This window comes from Rhincodon typus, unplaced genomic scaffold (genome assembly GCF_021869965.1).
Source record: "Rhincodon typus isolate 14 unplaced genomic scaffold, sRhiTyp1.1 hic_rhity00002283, whole genome shotgun sequence".
Taxonomy (NCBI): domain Eukaryota; kingdom Metazoa; phylum Chordata; class Chondrichthyes; order Orectolobiformes; family Rhincodontidae; genus Rhincodon; species Rhincodon typus.
In genome coordinates, this window is record NW_025967921.1 from 3,449 (window position 1) to 22,792 (window position 19,344).

At 40.8% G+C, this 19,344-nt stretch overlaps 1 protein-coding gene across 1 annotated transcript; it reads left to right on the forward strand.

The window, feature by feature from the left end:
• Positions 1–2,049: 2,049 nt before the first annotated feature.
• On the forward strand, positions 2,050–19,022 carry LOC125481476 (liprin-alpha-1-like; the record flags this gene model as incomplete). The annotated part of the gene is made up of 7 exons (XM_048593062.1): positions 2,050–2,176; positions 2,508–2,519; positions 7,448–7,529; positions 8,792–8,992; positions 14,555–14,730; positions 15,319–15,416; positions 18,847–19,022. Coding segments are annotated over exons 1-7 (822 nt in total), but the record flags the coding sequence as incomplete, so codon positions are not given.
• Between the last annotated feature and the right edge of the window lie 322 nt (positions 19,023–19,344).

Genomic DNA, 19,344 nt, shown 5'->3' on the forward strand with positions numbered 1-19,344 from the left:
GCTTCCAACCTATCTCCCTATATATTCACTTTTCAAGTCCTCCTGTCTTTTCCTAGCTATGTCATTTGTACTGATGTGTACCACAACTTCTGGCTGTTCACCCTCCCCTTTAAGAATCCTGAAGACTCCCTCCGAGACATCCCTGACCCTGGCACCTCGGAGGCAACATATCATCTGGGAGTCTCGCTCGGGACCACAGAATCTCCTGTCTATTCCCCTAACCATTGAATCTCCTATCTCTATCGCTCTCCTGTTCTCCCTCGATCCCTTCTCAGCCACAGAGCCAGGCTGAGTGCTGGAGACCTAGCTGCTATGGCTTTCCCCTGGTAGGGCGGCCCCTCCGTGGTAATGAGATGATATTGATGATGATCTAGAAAAAAGGAAATGTGGTCAATAGAAGTGTAGTGTGAACTGTCTAAACAGGGATACGCTAAATCCTCATTATCTGCGGTTGATAGGGGCACGGAACACCTGTGGTGTCTGTCTCTGTTATCCACAGCAATATAAATCTGATAAGGACTGCGCAATCAGTCCTGATGAGTCCATGGGCAAAAACAACATACAGATCTGGGGCTAACCTTGCAAGTACACTGATCTCTAGGTAGCAAATCATCAGATGACAAGGATTGAGTGTATACCATCCAAGGGCGTTACTCGGATTGGATAGAGCTAGGTTGGAGACACATTTGGAAAATATGTATTTTGTCATTGATGATAGGGTAATGCAAATGGAGTTCAGCAAGGACTCTGTATGGAAAACAAGCTTTGGACTGGTAAGAATTCTGACAGTAGGACACTGAAAGATATACAACTTCTAAGAAGAAAGACCAGGAGAGCATTGTGACTAATTGACCTTCACAAGGAAAGCATGTAAGGAAAACAATTCCAGTAACAGTGCAAGAGAGATGACAGTGGTAATCGTGCAATGGTAGGGGGAAGCGATGTTCATGACTAAGCAGACATGAGGAAAGTAGCACAAGTCATATTTAAGAGAAAATTAGGATTGCTTTTATATGTCCTACAAAAGAAAAGTTGAGTTCAGATTTTGTATACTGACATTGTACTTCTGATATAACAAGGTGTAGAGCTGGGTGAACACAGCAGGCCAAGCAGCATCAGAGGAGCAGGAAAGCTGATGTTTCGGGCCTAGACCCTTCTTCAGAAAATGTACTCTTGTATTTGTGATAGTTTGTTTTATCAATACCAAAATGTGAAGCCCATTTTTACCTCCTTCAACTTTACCTCGTGGAAAATAGTGATGGACTGGGCTTTCAGCACTTGTGATTTATGCTTTGACCTTTCCTGCTCATTTTTTTGAGCAACTAAATTAGCATGGCTTTCATTGGTTTCCAAGCTTGTGTAACTAGTGAATATAATGTTGGCAAGTGTTTTGTTTCCTAATATGCTGCAATACTTACATACCATTACAATACCATTTATCAGCAAGATCTAATAATGTGTTTGCGTGTCAGTATTGGAATGTTGCTTTTGAGGAAGTAATTTGTATTTGTTAAATTTGATGTAATTAATATGGGATTTTCATTGTGATGGGGATATTATTTTCTGCTTCCCTGAAAATGAATTGGATGTGTTTCGGTAATAGGTAGGACCAATGGAAAATGAATCATTCAAATTGGATGTTAACCATTTTCAGTTGATATATGTAAGATTTGTTTTGCATACTGTAGACTTGCAATTCATTTGGAACTTTATTTGAAGGATTAACTTCTAAAAACAAGCAATTACTCCATTTACTTGAAAATAGCACAAGTGTGTATGTATTTCTTTTAAACTATCTTATTGGATCTCAGCACAATCTTGTGAATTTCTTCAGACTCCTGCCCTTGATGAATGCTTATGTTGTGTTTCCTAATGCTGCACCCTATGAACTGTCCTGAACTGCTTGTATCAAACTGTCATGCAACTTCTTGATAAAATTCTTTGAAATTATTATTATATTTTTGATATTTTATGTTCGGAGGGTATAAAATACCATTCAAAATCCAATTTGCAATATCTGACTGAAATTAGATTAGATGATTTACTCCCATGAACAGCATAATGATTTAACTTTAAACCTTATAGGTGGCATACCTGATATGGAAACCTGTCCTCAGGATACCTTGGGACTCAGTAAACTTGGCCAAGCAGAGAAAGATAGAAAGTTGAAAAAGAAGTAAGTTTTTTCGAAGCTTTTTACCTGAAGTAGTACGAAATGCATGGCTCTTTTGACTCCATTACATCAATTACCTTTCTGAAAAAAAAATTGCAATGATATTTTAAATGGTTCATACAGCACAGAAGACAGTTTTTAAAATACAGTGGCTTTTGAATAATGTATGAACTGAGAAGGAAATCTGGCTCCTCCTAATGCCCTCTCCTACCCACAACCCACATCATCCATTCCATTCCAATATCATTTTACCTTTCATTTAAAATTAGTGCTTTACACATTTTTTTCTTCATTTCTTTCCTTTCTTATGTTGTTATTCACTCCATGACCTTAGTAGTAAATCAGGGTAAGTTCATTTATCATTAACTTTCATGAATGCAATGGGTTTGCTTTGTAGCTCTATTTCAATCGCTGATGCCATGGGGAAGTTTGTTTCTCTCTGGAATGTGCCGTATGCAAGATGTGAACATTTCCATTGAGTTCCAGTTTGTATGTAAGAAGGATCTTCTCTTATCTCTCCACAGATAGCCGCCTGGCAGTATCTGTGGAGAAAAAGCACAGTTAGAATTTCAAGTGTGCTGACACTAAAGGGTCAGAGGACCTGAAACGTTAACTCTACTTTCTCTGCACAGATGCTGCCAGGCCTGCTGAGTTTCTCCAGCAATTTCTGTTTTAGCTTTACAACTTTGTAGCTTCAACTAATAATCTTAAGAACCCCTGGGCTATAATATCACCTTTCTGACTGGTGTTACTTGGGCATTGATGCTCGAATCTCATCAATCCATGATGAGAAAAGATTGGCTGTATCTATCCTGCCTCAGTACAGAATTGGACTCTATTTAAGATCAGCCACAAGATCCTGAAAAATGCACACTCTTTTCTGTATCTTGGGAACCTCCTCTCAACGAAGGTAGACATAAATGACAGTTTATCATTGCCTCTAATGTGCTAGCTTCACCTTCAGCCAACTTGCAAAAAGTATTTGAGGACGGGAAATCAAATTGGAAACTAAGATCGTGATTTACTAGGTAGCAGTGATCTGTGCATTTGTTGTTATTTTGGAGACTAGGACAGTGTACGCCAGTCACCTCAAAGCTCTGGGGAAGTACCACCAGCAGTGCCTTTGCATGATCCTCTAAATCCATTGGCAAGACATGTGGCCTGGCAGCAGTGACCTGTCTCAAGCTAACATGTCCAGTACTAAGGCACTAATCACGCAAAACCAACTCTGCTAGGCAAGGCATATATTTTGTTTTGCCTGACACCAAACTTGCAAAGCAGCTGTTCACATGGGACTAAGTTGTGGCAGGAGATTCACGGGGGCACATTTTAGAAATGTCCTTAAGCCATTTGAGAGGTTAGATGTCCTCACTGACTTATGGTCACTCAGAAGCAGTGACTCCCAAAAATGGAGAACTTTCATTTCAGAATAAACCAAGTATATCAAGAGGCTTAGCTTCTGTGCGTTCCTGGCAACGTTGAGACATTGGAGAGAGCAAACAAGCCCAACAACTTATCTAACTGAGCCTCAAAACAGTGTTTACCCCACATCTGTCAGCGTCCATAGATAAAACTTTAGTTTTGCTGTTGTTCTCAGAACCCATCAAACTGGAAGGCAAACAATTCACCTTTCTCCTGAGGAATTGCCTAGGCATGGTATTATTGACTATGGTATAGGAATGCATCTATTGATCAAGATCTGTATTTTATGCTGGACGTGGGAAGGAGGTGACCTTTTGAAGGCTATGTCTTCTTTGCCAAATCTAGCTTCATTGCTTCAAACCTCTTAAACTTTGCTTTGGCACTGAAGTTGCTTTCCAGAAAAATAATGAAATTGTCAGACAACCATGATCTGTTCAACTGCAGGTTGTTTTTCTGCACAGTCATTGTCACTTCGGAAGCAAAAGCCTTGTTCTCATTATTGCATGATCAGTCTGAGGAATCTTACAAGCTTATGAACTAGGTTTAGCTGCTTCCTCATTCAGTACAATCCTGGCTGATATCATTTCTCTGCATACCTGCTTACTCGTCATCATTTTTCATATTGTTCGTTAAGAATCTATCCACTTCTGCTTTATTCAAAAAGTACTTCCATTGCCTTCTGAGGAAAAGAATATTAAAGACTCACAACCCTCTGTGAGGAATAAACTGCTTCTCATCTCTATATCAGATGGGCAACACCTGACTTTTAACGGTGACACCAGTTATAAATTATTTCAAATGAACTAAATGCAGTAAATTCATGGCCATTTTTATAGGTGGCCATTTTCACACACAGCAAGAGCCAACAAACTAATCACAACAACTTGCATTTATGTAGCATATTTAACGTCTTAAGCTGTCCAAAGAGCCCCATTAGAGCAAGATCAGATCACCATGGGATGAATAATAAATTGGCCTGAAATTATTTATGATGTTATGTGTTGGGAGAAAATTATTGCCACAAGGCCTTCTTGGAAAGTACTATTGGAATTCTAAAGTTCATCTCTTGGGCTGTTACAAGTGATGTAATACATATTTGCATTGAATTACATAGCCTTTTTTGTGCAGTGGACACTATTAGGCCCATCAGGTCCATTCTACTTCTCATGCTCCACACAAATCTTCTGTCACTCTTTGTGGAACTCTGTCAACATATTTGTATATTTGTCTAGCTTCATTTTCAGTTAATCTGTGCTGTTGACTTCTCATTGTGAAAGCATTCTAATAACTGCAGGTGGAGAAGTTTCTGTTGGGCTTGCTAGTGACCATCTTTTTGGCCCAGGTGGTCTCACTTGCAAGTGAAAACAAGTGTCACATCCAGCTCCACATTTATTGACATGCTGTCTGACCTGCTGTGCTTTTCCAGCTCCACATTTATTGACTCTAGTCTTCAGCATCTGCATTGCTTACTGTCTCCAATTCACTGAACACCATACTGCGAAGTCTCTTCTAAGGATGCCCACCTTTGAAGAAATTTTCGTCCTCCCTCTGGAGAGAGCTCAGTGAGTTTCTCACCCACTGCAACCCCTGGGTTATCTCCTCTACCCTGAAGCTCTTAAACCACATTCTGAAGCTCCATCTCACCTAACCTCCCCCCAGCCCTGCTCCCTTCCTAGTCCTGATGAAGAGTTTCAACCCTGAGCGTTGTCTTTCCTGCTCCTTGGATACTGTCAGATCTGCTGTGCTTTCTAGCTCCACATTTATTGACTGTAGCTTCCAGCATCTGCAGTCTGTACTGTCTCCATGTTACATGTATGTGGTTTATTTGGAAACTCGGCTGGGTTTTCCAATCCATTCTATCACCAAGATTACTGTCCTCCACCATTAAGGTATTACAGATCTCAGCCTTTACTATGTCTGAAATCCTATCTTACCTAGATTTAATGTTGAGGATTAGTTTCTCAAATGGTATTCTCGTGAGCTTTTCACACAATTTGCCCTCCCCAAAAATATTCAGTCAACATATATTTCTGCAGTGAACAATTTAACTGTTCCTGTCATTGTAATGCCATTAAGTTCCCTTGCTCCAAAGTGCTTTAGTATTTCCTCCAAAATCCTTGTCTTCACATTGCTTCCTAACTTTGTCCTATCCAATGTCTAAAATCTATAACCATATCTTCTGCCTAACGTGTCCTGGTTTAACTGGATTATCATTTGTTCCTTGACTTTTCAGCTTCATTGTAGGTAACCCTGTGTGATGATGCTGTGGTCTTAAGGGGTGTGTTTTGTTCTGGTTGCTTTAAGAAAAAGATTTAGGGACAGATAGTAAGCAGTCTGTGGGAAGATAAACAACTTGTGAGACTTTTTTTTTTAAAAGTTAGAACAATAGAAGCAGCCTGCGTGAGTGTGGTCAAACTCTCTCAGATCAGGGATTTTTAATTTAGCTTTCAGCAGTTGCTGTTGTAGGCTTGAAGTGCTTTTTTTTCCTCTTTATTCATTCATGGGATGAGGGCCAGGCAGCATTTTCTGTCCATCCTTAATTGCCCAGAGGGCAGTTGAGAGTCAACCACATTGCTGTGGGTCTGGAGTTACATGTAGGCCAGACCAGGTGAGGATAGCAGTTTCCTTCCCTAAAGGATATTAGTGAACCAGATGGGTTTTTCCAACAATTGACAATGGATTCACTGTCATCATTAGATTCTTAATTCCAGATATTTATTGAATTCAAATTCCATAATCTGCTGTGATGGGATTCGAATCAGAATCCTCAGAACTTTATCTATGTCTCTGGATTAACAGTCCAGCCATAATGCCACTAGGCCATTGCCTCCCCTGGAAGTGGAAGTTATTTTTCCCTCTCTCGATTACAGCCAAAAGCTGGAGGCTCTCTTCTTAGGCTGCTGGATTGCATGTGAGACAAAATCTGCTTTTCTGAATTTGTGTTTTTGCCATAGGGTGTGCTTATGGGAACAGTTAATTAGTAATAGTTACTGTATCTATTATTCTAAGTTCTTCTTTTGTTGTAATTTAACTATAGTGTTTGAATAAATTGTGTTTTGCTTAATATCGAGTAGTTTGACCAGTCAAATTGCATCTGGAACACAGCACTTCACACTTTTCTTTAAAATAAGAAAAAGTTAAAGTCTAGGCTGCCTTAAAATATTTTTGGGGCGGTCCATAACACCTTCCACCCGCCATCTGTCTGCCCCCTAGAATGTTGTCAGAAACCTGTCTACTGTGAGTCTGAGTTTCTGCTTTCAAATGTTTCTAATAAGCAAACAACCATTTTTCCAGTCTATGTACAACTCTAAACCCAGTCCTCAATTACTGCTTAGTAAACCAACTTTTGTCATAAAGCACTGAAATGTTTTTGAATGGACAGCACCATGCAAAAGCAAGATGAGGTTTCAGGAGTGTGGAACTGCAGTAGCACTTCATCAGTATTTGAATAACTGGAACTCTGTGGAAATGGTAATACCATTTAGTATATGCTCGTGGGAAGAAAAATGGTACTTTTCTGTGTGAAGCTTCATTTAACCAACAGTTCCTGCTAGAAAGAATGGGTTTTCATTTTCCGTGACTGACCTTTAGCTTTCAAAAAAAAATAACAGTTTGCTCATGCTTTCCCATGAATATTTCATGTTGCAAGTTTTTAATTAGTCTAACAATCTTGATCTGCATGGACTAACTACCTCATTAAAACTCTTTGTACTCCGATTACTTTAAATCTGTAAGACTGACTATTTTGACTTGAATGAATGATTTGAAGATTAATAATGCTGCTTTTTACTGGATGAAACCACTGAACTGATTTAAAATGAATCCAATCTGTTAATGAGACTTGTATTTTAGGACAGAGTTGTTGGAAGAAGCACGAAGACAAGGTCTCCCGTTTGCACTGTGGGATGGGCCCACTGTAGTCGTGTGGTTGGAGGTGAGATTGCAGATTTTAAATTGATGGGTAATGTATTTTGAATTATTTGAGAAAAATATTGTGTTATCACTGATTAGTCTTGTTGCAGATAAACCAAGCATGGTCTTCAGGTGAAGTGATGTGAGAGCTTAGGTGTAATAGCGTCAGGTTGTACAGACATAAATCAATCTCCATTTTGAAGTCTTGCACTTGAACGCTTGATTTCTGTAATTTAATTTTATAGGTATCTTCTCCCTAGGATAGGGGATTTCAAGACTAGGGGGTACATTTTTAAGGTGAGAGGGGAGAGATTTAGAAAAGATGTGAGGGGCAAATTTTTTTTACACAGGGTGGTTGGTGTATGGAATAAACTTCCTGAGGAAGTGGTGGATGTGGGCACAATTACAACATTTAAAAGATATTTAGATAAGTATATGACGAGGAAAGATTTGGAGGGATATGGGCCAGGAGCAGGCAGGTGGGATTAGTTTAGTTTGGGTTTAGGTTCGGCATGGACTAGTTGGATCGAAGGGTCTGTTTCCGTGCCGTATGACTCCGATGATTTATTATTAAATACAAAACCTAGGGAAGATGCTGAAGAGGGATTTGGATGGATTATAGTGGATATTCAGTACTGTACAGACTGATACCAAGCTGATGTGCTGTAGCACCACTCCTGGCAAAAGGATAGAAATGCAACTTTGTAATCTTTATCGAAACGATAGCATGGAAGGTCTGATATTTCTAAACCGATTCTTTGAACCAACTATTTGATTCGTCATATTCTGTCATCCTTTACTCCTGTTTCAAATAGTGTAGCCAGTTCATTTTAGAAGGTTACAATTGAGTGTTTCCAACAAACTTCAAGAGTGCATTTTAAATCATAATTCCTTAGGGTGGCTGGGATAAAAGTGTCAACCTAAGGAAATTTCCATTATAATTGTCAACTCATAAATTTCATAAATGGGGTTGGGACTCGTGAGTCTACAAGAAGAAAAGTCTGACGAGCAAAAACAAGATTTGTCGACCACAAACAGAGGTGGGAATTAGTATTCTTGCCATTTCTGAATGGGAAAGGTAGGGGATTGGTGGAAATTTGGTTTTACAACCCACTCCATTTAGTCTCCATTGAAGCCAGTGGATAATGTAATATTAGTCAGTGTACAACACAATCCTATGGTTTCTCAGCACAATGAGATAACTTTAAGCAATTGTAACCTATCAACTTATAAAAGAGTTGTTTTCCTACCAGAAACCTTTTATTGATTGTGTTCTGTTTCCAGCTTTGGGTCGGAATGCCAGCATGGTATGTAGCAGCCTGTAGAGCCAATGTAAAAAGTGGTGCTATTATGTCAGCCTTATCAGATACTGAAATACAACGAGAGATTGGCATCAGTAATCCACTCCATAGATTAAAATTACGCCTAGCTATCCAGGAGATGGTATCACTCACCAGTCCTTCAGCACCTGCAACGTCTCGAACGGTAGGGACAAAACTCATTTATGTATGAAAACAACATGAGCTTTTACAATGGTTTGTTAACAATTTGGGCCTGTGGCATGTTTTATGAGAGATGTTATTCATTTTCCTGTTCTGACTCTGTAACTGTGCGTGGTGGAAGTGGTGTGATACATCTGAGCAGCATGCTAGGGCATTTTAGAGGACACTTGAGAGCAATCACATTGCTATGGGTCTGTAGTTGTACATAGGGCAGACTGGGTGAGTGTGACAGATTTTTTTTCCCCATTTTCTACAGTGCTTCATAAACATTTTCCCCGTAATGACTCTGTCTCAAATTCTGTGTGATCCAAAGTGAAAATTAGCGAATAGAGAGGTGGATATTTAAAACAACTGGTTCACTGTTTTTCAAACAAAATTGGCTGTAATCATTGGGCCTATCAGATGATTAACAGAGGAAAATCAAAGATTTGAAGGAGCCTCACAGCTGTCTAAACTCTGTCCAATCTCTGTTCCTTTCAACCCTTCCTCAGAGCTCAAGAACCTAAAATCTTATTTCGTAACCCTACTGGGATTGTGACCCCTTGGCTTAGGACCCCTAGTTGTGGAATTTCATGAACTAGATGGGTTTAGGATATGTGGTAGTTTAATGATATTTATTACTGACCCTAACATTTCACAATAATTAACCAAATTTTAATTATCCGAGTAACCATAATGGGATTTAAACTCCTGTTGCTGGAACATTATTCTGGTCTCTGGATTTCTGATCCTGTAACATTCCCGTCATGTTGCCATTCCCAATAACTCACCAACAGACTCCCCATAGCCTGCTCAGCATCTGCAAGTCAGAGGTCATGAGTGTGATGGGGTACTCCTGTTTGCCTGGATGAATGCAGCTCCTCCAACAACAACACTATCCAGGACAAAGCAATCCACTTGATTGATAGGCTCACTCCACTGTCTTAAATGTTCATACCCTCTACCACCTACTGCATAGTGGCAGCATTGAATTCCATTTCCAACCTGTCTAGGTTCTTTCAACATCATTTTCCAAACGTGTAGTTTCTATCACCTGAGAAGGACAAGGGTAGCACATTCATGGGAAAACCACCCCCTGCAAGTTCCCCCTCCAAGCCACTCTCCATCCTGACATGGAACTATACTGTTGCTTAGGTCAAAAACCTGGAACTCCCTCCCTAAGGGCATTGTGGGCGTACCCACATTCCAAGGACTATAGTAGTTGAAAAAGGTGGACATCTCGCATTTTATTGCAACATTTAAGTTTGGGCAAAGTCAGAAGTCACAAGACACCAGGTTATAGTCCAATAGGTTTAGTTGAAATCAAAAGCTTTCGAAGCACTGCTGCATAGTCAGATGAAGTGGAAGGAAGCGTACAGGCACAGAACTTGTATGTAGAGAGATAATGGTAAGATAATTCCAAGTAATTGAGTGTCAAATGATAAATACAAATAGTGAGTGTGGAGTGTCGGCAGGCCAAGCAACAAGTCTTTGCAAGTGATCAAAAGTGTCAAATGATGTGAGTAAAGTATCAACAGCTGAATAGCAAGTGAAAGGATGACCTATGATCTGATTAGTAATGACAAAAGTTCAAAAATAGGATGGTGCTAGAGACAAACCAAATGGCTGGAATAACATGATAGGTATGAGAGTCTCAAACAGACTGTTGTTCGCAGCAAACTACCCAGCCTTCAGGAGAACAGCGACCACAACACACACAACCCTGCCACGGCAACCTCTGCAAGACATGTCAAATTATTGACGTGGACACTACCATCACATACATACTCGTGTGACTCGGCCAGTGTCTACTACCTCACGCTGCAGGAAAGGATGCCCCAAGGCATGGTATGTTGGCAAGACCATGCAGACACCACAACAATGGATGAATGGACACCGTGCAGCAATTGCCAGGTGGGGATATTCCCTTCCAGTTGGGGAACACTTCAACGATCAAGGGCATTCAGCCTCTGATCTTTGGGTAAGCATCCTCCAAGGCGGCCTTCGAGATACACAACACAGAATCGCCGAGCAGAAACTGATAGCCAAGTTCCGTACCCTTGAGGACAGCCTCAGCTGTGATCTTGGGTTCATGCCGTGCTACATGTAACCCAACCACACTGTTCTGTGTTAAATCTTTCTTACTCTTCTGTTTTGACACCAGCATCATAATAACTTGTTACGATCTCTCTACCTCAATTAGTTTGTACAATTTTGAACTATTTGTTACTTCGGTTAGACCTTTCTCATGTGACTGTTATACCTATCATGTTATTCCAGACATTTGGTTTGTCTCTATTTTTGATTTTTTTTGTAATTATTAATCAGATCATAGGTTATCCCTTCACTTGCTATTCAGCCGTTGACACTTTACTCACACTGTTTGACACTTTTGATCACCTGCAAGGACTTGTTATTCAGCCTGGCGACACTCCACTCACACTATTTGTATTTATTTTTTGACACTCTTAATTGCCTGGAATTATCTTACCATTATCTCTCTGCATATAAATTATGTGTCTGTGCACTTCCTTCCACTTCACCTGACAAAGGAGCAATGCTCCGGAAGCTTGTGATTCCAAGTAACCTGTTGGACTATAACTTGGTGTCATGTGACTTCTGACTTTGTCCACCCCAGTCCAACATGGACACCTCCACATCATAAATTTGGACAGTTAAAGATGGAGAAAAAGTGCTGGCCTTGCCAGGAACACCCTCATCCTATGAATAAATAAAGTTCACAAAGCTGATGCTGGGAAATGTTTGAAGTTAAGAGTGCACACAGACACATACTAATTGATTGAAAAAGTCATCCTTCAACAACAAAACTGGATTTTAAAAGCCAAATCAATGAGTCTTGTAAGTGATTTGCAATCCTCTAGAGAAGCTGTGGCTTAGAATGCCTTCCTTAAATATATCTGTTACTTAATGATCTGCCACCTCTCCTCTTTATTACTGCTTTCCTGTCATTGGATTTTGTTGGGTCTCTGTGGGTCATGTGATTAGTCCACTGGAAATGTCTGGTTAACACATGAAGAAATGGAAACTCTCGCTGCTGCACCACAAACGGTTAGTCCCACATTTAACAGCTTCTATCCCTGATCATTTCTCCCTGTATCATGTACTTTCCACTCCTGTAAAGGCTTTTGATATATAGTCAGCTGTAATTGCCTGAGCGATTTATTTCACTTGAAATTTAAAGCTGATGGATGCTTGCCTAAATGTGTTTAAGTACTCAATGATTGTATATATTCGATCTTTGCAGTGTCTCACCTAAAGGCCTTTGTTGTTGAAAGAGAACAACTCTCAATTTTAATATAAATGCAACGAAACATCCTTTCTATCAAACAAGCAGTAGGAATTGTGGAGGATGCTTGATGGCCCAAGTGGTGCGCTTCCATTCTGATTACATCATCAATTGTACAATTGGCAAATACAGAGCAGTAGCTCATCCCTGTTCCTGATACCCTAATGTACAGATTAAACTTTGTAAATATGAAATCAGCCTGGAATCTACATGTACATTATTTAACAAGAAGATGACATGTACTACGCAGCATTGCCTTTTTCAAGTAGAATAAATTTAATGAGGTTTTCCTAATGTGAATAAAAAATAAATAGTACAAGTTATCCATTGTCATGATTATGGGCATGCAAGATAGATGTACAGAGTGGAAACTGATTAGAGTTGTTGCCTTTTCATGTATGAATCATGGGTCTAAATTATGTCTGCTTGTATAGAAAGGATGTTGCCAAATATATCTCGGGTACATTGTCATCTTATATCTTCTAACAATCTGATTGCATGTCTGTTTGTTTAGTAGAGATATTATTCTGAAACTTCTGCTTAATAAGACGGTGCTTGGAATTTCAGATTGCTGGTTTGTGTTGCATCCATTCATGATACTGGCTATGAAAGCAAACTAAACCAATGTACCATTATTAACGTTATGACCCATGTTTTCCCCATGCTTTTCTAACTGCTTTAACATCAGGATGATGAAGAGGGCAGCTGGGCCCAGGTGGGCTTTTTAACAATATATACCTCTCTTTACTTGCTAGTTTATCGTTTTGTTTCACCCAGTTTTTCATTTATTTCCGTTCCTGTGTTGAAATGTTTCTCACGATGCAAACATTTACACTGACTTAACATTTGCTAAGAATTCAGTTTTACTGAATAAGTGAGAATAATCTTTTTGAAGATGGATTTATGCATTTATTAATTTAAATAGTTTAATCTATATGGACTTCAGCAAGGCATTTCACAAGTTTCCGCATGGTAGACTGGTTAGCAAGGTTAGATCGCATGGAATCCAGAGAGAGCTAGCCATTTGGATATTAAAATTGACTTGAAGGCAGGAAACAGAGAGTGGTGGTGGAAGATTGTTCTTCTGACTGGAGGCCTGTGACCAGCGGTGTGCCGCAATTATTAGTGCTGGGTTGGCTGCTTTCTGTCAAATAAAAGATTTGGATGTGAATATAGGAGGAATGGTTAGTAAGTTTGCAGGTGACAGTTCCCCCACCACCCCCCTCCCCAAAAAAAGGTGGTGTATTGGACAGCAAAGAAGGTTATCACTTATCACAACAAGAGCCTGATCCAGTGGGCCAAGGAGTGGCAGCTGGTTTAATTTTGATAAGTGTGAGGTGTTGCATTTTGGTAAGGCAAATGAGGGCAGGACTTATACACTTAATGTTAGGGCCCTGGGTAGAGTTTTTGAATAAAGAGATCTTGGGATTAAGGCTCATAGTTCCTTGGAGGTAGATAGGGTAGTGAAGAAGGTGTCTTGCATGCTAGGATTTGGGAGGTCATATTGCAGTTGGTACAGGACATTGTTTGGGCCACCTTTCAAATAATGCATTTATTTCTGGCCTCCTTGCTATAGGAAAGATGTTGTTAAGCTTGAAAGTGTGCAGAAAAGATTTACAAGGATGTTGCCAGGGTTGAAGTGTTTGAGCTATAGGGAGAGGCTGAATAGGCTGTGTTCATTTTCCTTGGAGCATTGCAGGCTGAGGGGTGACATTATTGAGGTTGGTAAAATCATGAGGGGCATGCATAGGGTGAACAGCCAAGATCTTTTTCCCAGGGTTGGGGGGAGTCCAAAACTAGAGGGCAAAGGTTTAAGGTGGGAGGGGCAAGATTTTACAAAGGACATAAGGGGCAACTTTTTCACGCAGGTTGCTGCATGCATGGTATGAGATGCTAGAGGAAGTAGTGGAGGCTGATACAATAACAACATTTAAAAAGTATCTGGATGGGTACATTAATAGGAAGGGTTTAGAGGGATGTGGGCCAGATGCTGGCAAATGGAACTAGATTTATTTAGGATATTTGGTCGGCATGGACGAGTTGGACCGAAGGGTCTATTTCTGTGCTGTACAACTCTGACTCTACGATAATTGCTTGAGCATGTTCCATACTTCATTTAATGCTGTCATTAAGGAGTAAAAAATTGTTTCCCTTGCTAACACTGACCCTTAGGCTTAGTATTTGCATAGTTAAAGAATGACCATATGTCCTGGCACTTAAATCCTCTGATGAAACTTTGTACTTCTTTTGGGATTCAAGACCTTAGCATATGGGGACATGAATCATGAGTGGATCGGCAATGAATGGCTTCCTAGCTTGGGTTTACCTCAGTATCGCAGTTACTTTATGGAATGTCTAGTTGATGCTCGAATGCTGGACCATTTGACAAAAAAGGATCTTCGGGGGCAACTCAAAATGGTCGATAGCTTTCACAGGTATATATCTTGCTCGTGGTTGATAAATTCATTGAATATTTTGGACACGTTGATAATTTTAATCGATGTTTCAGAACCCTGCACTTGTACATGATTCACAATAGCTCACAGAAAAATATCAGTCAAGCTTTCTTCTTTTAGGTGCAGTCTTAACTTAAAAAGATCATGATTGAGAATGAAAAAGTGCCTTTTCTCATGTAATTTTTGGGCTGGAATTCAGCCAATATTTATTTTAAAGGCAGACAAATTAGATCATCACTTTTTTTTAAATATGTCTGTTACATTCCAGCATAGTTTAGGTTTGTTTGCCATTGCATGAAAAGTTGAAGATATCAATTTGACCAAATTTAAGTGCTTATATTGAAACACAATATTCCAGTGAGCAAAATGTTGAATTATAATGAAGTAACATTTTTTTAAAAATTAAAGGAGAAGATGCACTGCTGTACAGATGTTAGAAGTTGGACCGGAAAGAAGGAAATTTTAAAACAAATTCTGTGATATGAACTTACTTGAAAGTATAAGTTTCAAAATGCTTGTTGCCCCTGAAGCAAACTTTGCCCAAATGTATGTTTGTTTTTTAACCAGAAAAAGCTTACATTGTGGAATAATGGCTTTAAAAAGATTAAATTATGATCGTAAGGAACTGGAAAGGAGGCGTGAAGATAGCCAGCATGAAATTAAAGGTAATTATTATATTTATAACCTCTGACTTACACTGTTAGGTTGTCTTGGGTGTAATCTCACTTATAGATCCAGCGATTGAGGGCGAAGCTTCTTCCGTGATGCAAATTGATCAAACTTTCTTTCATTATAGTACTTGAAAAAACTTTTTAATTAACAAGCCCAATGTTTTTTATTTGGGTCTTATATACCCTACAAAAAAAGGTTTGTCAAACCTGGATAGAGAAGAAAGATTAAATCATATTTGACTTTTGTTATTGCACTGGTTTGTATCCTGTAGCACGCTCAGTATCAATTGGTTTTTATAGTGATTGGAACCAGGTGGACCTTTGACTACGAGGTCCTCGAGTTGGGATTGTTAACCTGGGTCAATCACCAGGAACTAACTGACCAATATTAACAAGGCATTCAGAGCCTCCTTAGCCCAGGGGACTGACTCTGAGCTGGCTGACCACATACAGTATACTGTGCACAAGTAAATAAAGGGTGACTAGGTGAGGGGATACTGGCCTCTGTGCAGTTATTTCCGTGGTGACGGGAGAAAACCATACATGCCTGAAGAACACTTACTCACAAGAGTCATCTCGGAGTTGGGGGTAAGCATTTCTGGCACCATGCCTTTATTTGGGAACCTTGACTTGTTTGATTCTGCTGTTGAAGACTAGAAAGAATGTGATACTTTGTCTGGGCAAATGAGATTGGAACAGATGAAAAACAACAGGCAATCCTTCTGACTGCTTGTGGACCTGCAGTATTTTCAGTTATAAGGGACAACATTTCCAGAGGCACCAGATACTGAAACCATGCAAGAGTTGATGGAGTTGGTTTAGGAATATTACAACCCCAAATATCCACTAATTCTGAGACATTATTGGTTTTATTTGGCCGTTAGAGAACTGAGGGAATCTGTATCGGGATTTTTGACGAAGTTAAGACGACTGGCAGAGGCATGTGATTTTGGGTTAACTCTGAATGAGATGCTGAGAGATTGTTTGGTATGTGGGACTAATGATGTAACCATACAGAAGCAGCTACCAGCTGAAGGCCAACTGGACTTCAAACAGACAATGCAGCTGGCCTTGTCTTTAGAAAATGTGGCAAGTGGAGCATGGGAACTTCAGGGCATCCCAATGGAAGCGGAAACCCTCACCTGTCCAGTTGAGCTTGCGGAACACCACTTGAGTGTAGGCAATCGCAGAGCCTCACACAGGGCATATCCTGAGCAGAGGGTCCCTAGACCAGCCCACAGCAGAACCCTGCAACAAAGCCAAGCCTCAGCCAATGGCTAAAAAGTTCTTCAGGATCTGGGCCAACAAGCCATTGTAGTTAAGGCAGCTATACGCCTTAGAAGGGAAAAACATGTTCTAGGCGCCCCAAGTGATCTGGTTGGGTTACAGAGTCTACAAAACCGGGTTACACCTGTTAGAAGATAAAATGAAGGTGATCAAAGGAGCCTCGGCTCCCATGTCTGTACCGGAGCTTAGGTCTTTCCCTGGATTAGTGAATTATTACGGAAAATTCATACGTAACCTGGCCTCCATCTTGGCACCTTTACACCTGCTGTCAACCATGGGAATGGTCTTGCGGCCAAGTTATAGCCTTTAGGAAGTGAAAAATGCAGCAATCGTCATCTGAGGTGTTGGCCCACTACAATCTGAAGAGAGAGGTGGTGCTGACATATGCCTCCCCGTATGGAATCAGGGTAGCGTTGGCTCTCCATTGGCCCAAAGGAGAGGAACGCCTGACAGCGTAAGCTTCCCAGACGTTGGCTGATGCTGAATGCAAATATGCCCAGATAAAGAAGGAAGGTTTAGCAGTCATCTTTGGTGTGAGGAAGTTCCACCAGTACCTTTATGAATGGAAATTTGTCATAGTTAGAGATCACAAAGCCCTGCTAGGGCTACTGAAGGAAGACAAGATGGTGCTGCCCATAGCTTCCGATAGAATTCAGCGGTGGGCCTTTGTTCTCAGTGCGTACGAGTTAGAACACTGTACAGGACGCCCTGAGCCACCTCTCAATGGCAGATACTCCACCGGTGGTGCCTCTGCTTGAAGAGTCCATTTTGGTTTTAAACTTCCTGGAAACCCTTCCAGTCACTGCTGACAATATCGGACTGTGGACACAGAAAGATACTGTCCTAGTGAAACTAAAACAGCTGGTAGTATTGGGGGAGAACGAAGGGCCATTGCAACCAGGACTGAAACCTTTCTGGACCTGGCTCGACCAGATTACTGTAGAGGATGGCATATCTTTATGGCGAGCAAGAATGATTGTCACATGTAAAGGTTGCTGCCAGATTCTGGCTGAACTCCACCAGGGTCATTAGGAGTTTCCAAGATGAAGATGCCAGCAAGAAGCTGTGTCTGTTGCCAGTTTGGATGCTGACATAGCTACGTTGGTGGGGCAGTGCTCAGAGCCAACAGGACAAAAATTGGCACCAGCTGCACCCCTACATTCATGATAATGGCCGAGTAAACCTTGGACCCAGTTACATGTCGATTATGCCGGTCCTTTCATGGTCTCAATGCTCCTGATTATTGTGGATGCCCATTCAAAGTGGTTGGACGTGCATAAAGCCCATTTGGCAAACTCCAGGATGACAGTTGAGAAGATGCGAGCATTGTTCACGATACACGGACTCCCGGAAGTATTGGTCACAGACAATCCAATGTCATTTACTAGCAGGGCGTTTTAAGTATTTCCTGAAGTCAAATGGCATTCAGCACATAAGGGAAGCTCCCTACCATCCATCCAATGGTCTGGCAGAAAGAGCGGCTCAAATGTTGAAGGCAGACTTGAAGAAGCACTTGATACCAAACTCTCCCGGTTCCTGTTTGATTATAGGACCACCCTTCACGCAATAACGGGGATGGCTCCAGCAGAGTTGCTGATGGGGAGAAGACTCCGCACCAGGTTAAACCTGATACTCCCAGACCTTGTAGGGAGACTGAAACGGCAGCAGAAACACCAATGACGGCCATGTGCTGCCTCTAAGTGAAAGAGAGAATTTAAGTCAAGGGATGATGTTTGGTGCCGGGACCATGGAAATGGCTCCGCATGTGGGCAAGGTGAGGTGGCCACAAGGTCAGGTTCTGTGACTTACAAAGTTCGAGGAAGTGAGGTGATCCTAAACAAACATGTAGATTTACCGGAAAGCTGTTTCCTTGCAAACGGGGCAGAACCAAAACATACTTGGCCACTCAGAAAAGCCAGAACGCCTGGCAGAGACCATAGGTTCTCCTACTCCGTCTGATGTTAAGGAAACTTCGCAGTCTGAAATGGATGCAGCCTCGATACCGTTACCGCTGGAAGAAAAGGAGGAAACTCCTGAGACGTTCCGGACGCAAGATTTTATGCATTTGTAAGCTGATAAGTGCACTGTAATGTGAATCAAGTTCCCTCTGATAATATCTTTCATTGTATTTTTACAGATGTTATGGTGTGGACTAATGAGCGAGTGATACGTTGGGTGCAGTCAATTGGACTTAAGGAATATGCCAATAACCTTTTAGAAATTGGAGTTCACGGTGGACTAATTGCCCTAGATGAGCTTTTTGATTACAATGCGTTAGCCCTATTGTTACAGATACCGACGCAGAACACACAGGTAAACAAAGAGCAATCCTTTCAAAAACAGAAATTGCTGGAAAATCTCAGCTGGTCTGAGCAGAACTCTAAAGAATTCTGAAGAGGGCTCACCTGAAACATTAACTCTGCTTTCTTTCCACAGATGCTGCCAGACCAGCTGAGTTTTTCCAGCAGCTTCCGTTTTCATTTCTGTTTTTCAGCTTTCACAGTTCTTTTGGTTTTTTGTTTAGCAGTCATTTCGACTTGCAGGAAAAGTAACTTGTGGGCACTTGCATTCTTTTGAACAAGTTGTCCAACTAATGAAGCCTTTGTTTTAATTAAAAGCAAAATACTTCGGATGG